Genomic DNA, 6663 nt, shown 5'->3' on the forward strand with positions numbered 1-6663 from the left:
TTGACCTTCATTTCAGGATGCAATTAAAGTAATTGTAAACATTTTAATATTTGAATCCAAAAATGGTAGGTTATGAAAGAACGATTACCAGTTTCTTGTATCACTTTAACCTTGGGCAGTACACTTGAATGTATCAAATCTGGTCAATGCAAATTAGACTCCCAACAGGCCTTATAAGCTAAAAACTTTTTCTCCAGAATATATGAGTGAGAAAACGGTTTTATATTTAGTCTTAATGATTTCATATGCCAATGTCATACCGGGTATTATACTGTAGATTCTAGAGAAGTGAATATTATAGCCCTAGAGAAGTGACAACTGTATAATGACTTAATCTCATTTTGTAGACTTGTATGGCTATTTGAAATAGAGACAGCAGTGTTTAGGTCAAGGCCTTACCCCTGAGAAGATTGAGACTGAGTCAAGGCCAGCAACAGAACATTGTCCAGTCTAAGTCCAGATGCTTGTCCAAACATGGTCTTGGACTGAAACACTCTGATCTGAGCTGTCATAAATATGTAATACATAGTATGGCCATTTTTTGCATAAGTTGGTATGTACGTAATTAAGATACAGTAGGGGTGTAACGATACACTTTGCTTACTAGACGAGATGATATGTAGAATATTGGGTTCAGGAGAACGAGGCGACTGTTTTTAAGAACCCTTCAATGACAAATATATGACTGGGTAAGGACAGTCTTTTATTTGACTGAAAGTCACCAAATGCAAAACAATGCATGTGCATTTTGAAATTTGTTAACTAATCGAGTGCTGTCACTGACACTTTGGAGTAGTCGGTTGATTCTTTTGACGATTAATTACTAAAAATAGAGTGAACAATAGCCTTTAAAATAACTTAAAATACATAGCTATATAATAACAATGAGGCAATAATAATTGTTTCAAAAGCAAGTAATCATATGGTCTTATTGAACAACACTGTTAAAATACATAATGTAATGTAACAGAAACATAATCAACTTATACTGTATAGCCTACATTATGTATTATAACAAATGCCTGCAGAGGGCGACAAAGGCCTGGTGATTGTTGTTAGTGTTGCACTTCACAGCATGATCAAATCCTTGTTTAACATTGGCCAAATAACATGTAATTCTAATGGCCACTTAATCTTAAGATTTGGCCACTTCTCAGCCTGTGTAGAATTTCTTGAACAAGAACATGTGGACATCAAAACATGCAAACTCAGAGCAAGGGTTTAAACTTTTATTTTGAAATCACGATGAACAACAAGTTGCATATTTCGAAACAAAATTAATGTATATTCCGCTGTGTTGGCGTAGGGTTTTGAATGATTTAAATTACAAATCTGGTGAAATATTGCGAGACAAGAAGTATCACGTTTTAAAATAGTTTTTTGGTAGGCCTAATTGGAACGAGATATTGTCAAACCCCTGAAACAGGTAATATAAACACAGAAATTATTAAACAGGTCAGGACCTAATAGTAGATGACATAATATAAAACATAGTTCATCTGGAAACTGCATTGAATATAACTTGAATGTGATGTGTCTTTTGTGATCCCTAAAATAATAATAATAATAATAAATCTATTTGACAATTTCACATCATACTTTAAGGTTAAAAAAGAAATATGACATTACCATGATATTCTATGAAGGTTTAATATGATGTGGAATTGTGGATAAACTTATTTTAGCTAACCTTAAGCTTCTAATCATGCACCAAATAATACCCCAAACAAGTACTTTTATCAGCCAATGAGTTATTTGCATTTGAGATGCAATTATTGACAGACTTTTACCCCTTTCCTGACAGTGAACCTCTAGGCCTTCATATAAAAGTTTTTTTAAATCAAGCTTACAAACTGTGTCCTCTTTCCTATAAAAAGGATCAGTTCAAAGAGGTTTGAAGCAACACAGCAGCTTCCGTCCATTTTTGCAAAGTTTAGCTAACCACAATTCCCCCCGCATCTGCATGTTCTGCTTCTCTGGGGTCTTTGTCAAGACACCATATATTGGTCTTCAAACTTTTTCCTGTTTTTGTCTGTGGTGTCACTAATTCAGTCTTTCACATCCTTTCTGAATATGAACTGTTTGGCCAGTTTTCAGACCAATTATTTTTATTCAATCCAGAATCTAACCATTGGTCAACTAACCAATCACAATAAGTCTGCAGTAAACATTTACTGCAATTGTACATTTTAGTGCCTTTATAAAGTGTGAAAATTTTAATTAATTTTAATTCAATTTAGTACAGCAAGCAAATTAATCTCCCCGTGTCTTTAAGCAATATTACCATTTGTTTTCATTGGTATCAATGTAAATGTCAATATAGTTCCCTGTGTAAAGAGGAAGAAGTGACATGTTTTGCTATTCATGAACTTTTTTGCTTTATGTCTCCCTCTTATGGCTCTTTGTTGTAATTCCACTGAATTCAAATTTGACATGGCTGTAAGATCATGGTCAAGAAAATATTGAACCATTCTGTGTGAATTTTATGGTCATCTTTATCTTCAGGATTATTATTTGTTACAATACATTTCAAAAGATGGGCAGATTTTTTGTGCTCTTTTTCTTTACTATTATTATTATTATTTTATTTGTATTTTTTGTTGTTCTTGTTGAGCTGTTGGCTACATGAGTAAAAACATTTTGCCCTGCTAAAAAGGCTGGTTTGCTGGTCCTATGTGGTTAAAGTAGTTTAGCTGTGAACCGTCTGGTTTCCCAGCTGCCTAAAACCCAAGGTCCTGTTGAGAGGTTACCGGAACCTCCCCCTTGTGGACCACAGAGATACTGCACGGTGCTTGTCTGCAAATAATTACAGTTTTGGTCAAAATTAAGTAACATAAAAATAAAATTCTTATATCTTACAATGAGTAATTTTATTTCACACTAACAATACACATCACAATATAGTTATTTTTGCTTTAAATAAGGTTATGATATCAAAAATATTGATACCATTGAAATATTAATTATTATCAACATTTACAATATCATTAAAAAAAAACTAATACCAGCCTAAAAAAAACTCTCAAGCTTACTGAAGAAAAGTAAACGGTGATAAATGAAAAAGACATATATGAAAACCTTCAAGCACTAATAAAAGGAAATACTAGGCTACATAAAATGTGTCATAATAAAATGTATTTAAAAAATGCATAGTTTTTACTATGTAAATTAAATATACATTTATTCTTATTACAGGTACAAAAGTGATTCAGTTAAGAGCAGTGAAATATTTTCTCTTTTTGGTTGTTTGTATTTAATAATGACAGCAGGTAAATTTGGATGCTGTCACTTTAAGACCGACTGCACGGATCCATTATACTCGTGCTTTTTCTTTCTGAACTGTTTACGTTCGCTGCTAATTGCGCTTCAATGGTTTAAAATCACTTGTTTTTAAACTGCAATGCTTAAAAATGCATGCAAACGATGAGCTGTCGTGACCATGCAGCACAGAAACGTCATTGCGAGATGATTGCGAAATCTCTACCGGTTGACAAATTTCTACCGGTCACTCATACATACCAGAATATCGCTCACACCTAAATCAAAATAGACAAGTTCATGTGTTTAGTTGGTAGAGGTTGACAACCTATGTGTACTATTTAAATGGATAATGTCACACTTTATTGTCAGTTTGATTGTCAAGTTTATGGTCCTGAGGCACTAATGCTAGGAAGTTAGGAACCATTGAGGTACACGAGTGACTCTTTGTAATAAGATAGTTCACTCATGCTTTTTAGGCGGGGGATTGTTCACTTCTATGTACTGTCTTAGACTGCCTACACTATAATACTTCTTGCTAGTGATATTCTCTTTAAACTCAGGTAAAACTACAAAACCATCACATACCTTTAAAGGATGAGACTTTGGTGAAAAAGAGTGACTGATTGTAATGATGGAATATCACTGAGTGAATCAGTGATTGATTCTGAATCTTTTTCTGACTGGAATCTCATTCTTTGGAATCACAGAATTGAGTCACCTGGTTTACTGTTTCTTGGTATTTTATGAGTGCTGTAGCTCATCATTTCACTGCAGGTGTGTTTGTCATTTCATCTATTTTCATTATTACTGAAAAGATCAAATGAAAAATTCCAGAACAAGTTCTATCATGAACTAAGACAAATGTGCAATAATATTTACACAGCAACACAAAATAGTATCTACTGACTGAGAACCAAAAATAACCCAGAGGTAAGAAATGTATGAGACTTAAACAGTTAAGTCTCATTCAGTCACTCAACTGCATTTCTTCTTCTTGTTTATAGTTCAAAAACATTGCTGCCATTAGTCACTCAATAGCACACTGCTCCTCTCTTTCTGGCTGCTTCTTAAGCTCATGTGGATTTTGTCATTCCCAAACACGTCTTTGGAGGAGCCTTCGGGGGAGGTCCTGGCCACGCTCGAGAAGGAAATGCTGGCTTGTTTTCTGAGCAGCCTGAGTACCTTCTTCTTGTATCCTTTGCAGGCAAAGAAGTAGATGAAGGGGTCGAGGCATGAATTGAGATTCATCAGACATACAGTGATGTGGAGGGAGATCTGAAAGTCGTGCAGTTCTGAGCAGTCTGGCTTGTACCGCAGCTTTCTGATCATGTACTGCAGGAGGTCGATGTGGTATGGACTGTAGCACACCACGAACACAAGAATGACGGAGCAAATCACGCCGATGACTTTACGACTGCGACCCGACCTCTCTGTCAGTTTATTAGATTTGGCCAGGATGCGGAGCTTGGAGCACAGTGCCGAATAGCAAACCAGGATGGTGATGACAGGAATGCCGAAGCCGAGCAACACGGCACCGATGAGCATGACAGGCAGGTTGTTGATTTTCTCAAAGTTGGGATACTCCATACATGTTATGTGACCACTTTGCTCTTTGTTCGTCATGGGCATTGACAGCAAAGGCAGTGTCTGCATCAACACCACGACCCATACGGCCACACAAATGTACTGCACCTTCTCAACCTTCCGGAAGCGGGAGAAGCGCAGGGGCAGCACAACTGCAATGAAACGGTCCACGCTTAAACAAGTCATGAAATTGACACCAGCGTACATGTTGATGTAGAACAGCAGAGCCACGGCTTTACATAAACCCTCCCCCATTGGCCAGTGAAATCCCATAGCATAGTAAACCACACGCAAGGGCAGAGCGCATGAAAACAAGATGTCTGAAACCACCAGGTTGGCTGAATACAAAGTTGTGGAGTTGATTTTTTTTAAATTAGGCCAAATGACATGCAAAGCCAACACGTTGCCCAGCAGTCCCAAAATGCAAATCAGAGAATACATTGCAGGCAGGAAATACTGTGCCCAACCACGATGGTCGTAAAGGTTGGTACAGATGTCAGAGTCATTGCGAGTTGAGTTTGTAGCTGCTACCATCTCCATGGGGTCAATTATGAAATCTGAGAAGGGAAAACAGATACATTACTACAAAACTGAGAGACCACAATCAATGCTTGTATCAGGTTTCATGGTGTTGTTTCACTAAGGAAGTCTAAAAATTTTGCATTCTTTTTTGCAACGGGCATACATGGCAAAGGAAACGCCACAAGCCACCTGCGGTTTTAAAGCACTTGCTTGCCCCAAAAATCATTACAAGGATGTTTTTATGAACAAGTCAAATCATTGTAACGTGCATGTACGGAAGTTTGTGAAACCGCTGTGAACGGCAAGGAAGTTCTATGTCAATCATCAGCACAAATGCTTAGAATAGGGGTCCAGACGAGCACCATGCTCCATTGGAGCAGCAAAAGGTGTTTCCTGTCAGTCCTACAACTGCCTGAATTACCCTCACAAAGACCTTGACTGCAAGAAAAACAACTCAGGAATACAATTCTCTGTGATGGGTTAATGGTGATTGTGTAATGGCTAGTGTACTTCTGCAAAGCCAATAACTTCTTTCAGAAAGTTTTTATATAGTAAATTTCAATAGTAAATCCAAGTTTGCTTAAAAAAAAAAGAACGTACTGTTTTAGCATGCTACAATAATTCATATTTTTTTCTTCAGTTTAGTGGTAACCATGCTATTCATATATTTAATCATGATTTGCAGTATGTTAATAAGTCAGAAGTAGGATCTTTTCATCCATGTGCCAGTACACTCAGTACTCACATGCTCTAAAGCGTAACAGCAAACTGGAATTGATATTTCCATTTGAATTCGCATTCATAGTTTTACTTGTATTATGCAAGCTGAATATATGTACAAATATACATATAAATAAAGTCTGAATACTTAAAAAAAGATTATTATTTGAAGTATTTTATAATAAAAAAAGATTATTATAAAAGCATATGTACTTACAAACACTTTATTTTGCTCCAGTTTTTGTGCTTCTGTTTTGTCAAGTGATCTGATCATGGCAGTGTCAAACGTAGCACCTCCTGGTCTGGCATTAACCACGTTTTCTAGCACACCACAACTGAGCGATGAAATACTGTTTCCAGCCTGCTTTTGTAACCATGACGACTGACAATTTCCTGTATTGCTGATCAAGATCTGCCCATTTTTCTTTTTCTCAGTATTTCTCATTTGAGTGAGGACCTCTCACTGTCACATGTTAATTGCCATCCTACACGTGTTCCACTGTGGTTTCAGAAAAATGAAACTCATCAGGACTTAATAACCCTTATTAAATGGGTCATATAATGCCATTTTCGTAC

General features: G+C 36.5%; 1 protein-coding gene across 1 annotated transcript; it reads right to left on the reverse strand.

Moving 5' to 3' along the window:
- Positions 1-2853: 2853 nt before the first annotated feature.
- Positions 2854-6457, reverse strand: gpr183a (G protein-coupled receptor 183a). The gene is made up of 2 exons (XM_077216815.1): positions 6305-6457; positions 2854-5402 (listed from the first exon to the last, which is right to left on the reverse strand). The coding sequence occupies exon 2, from the start codon at positions 5383-5385 to the stop codon at positions 4285-4287; it is 1101 nt and encodes a 366-aa protein (XP_077072930.1). The 5' UTR covers positions 5386-5402; positions 6305-6457; the 3' UTR covers positions 2854-4284.
- Positions 6458-6663: the final 206 nt, after the last annotated feature.

Source organism: Siphateles boraxobius, unplaced genomic scaffold (assembly GCF_051911475.1).
Source record: "Siphateles boraxobius isolate OS27281-9 unplaced genomic scaffold, OSU_SipBor_1 7, whole genome shotgun sequence".
Classification (NCBI taxonomy): Eukaryota; Metazoa; Chordata; class Actinopteri; order Cypriniformes; family Leuciscidae; genus Siphateles; species Siphateles boraxobius.

Bases quoted from the DNA above. Each gene is read 5' to 3' on its own strand.
- gpr183a (XM_077216815.1), bottom strand. From the start codon at position 5,385: ATGGAGATGGTAGCAGCTACAAACTCAACTCGCAATGACTCTGACATC.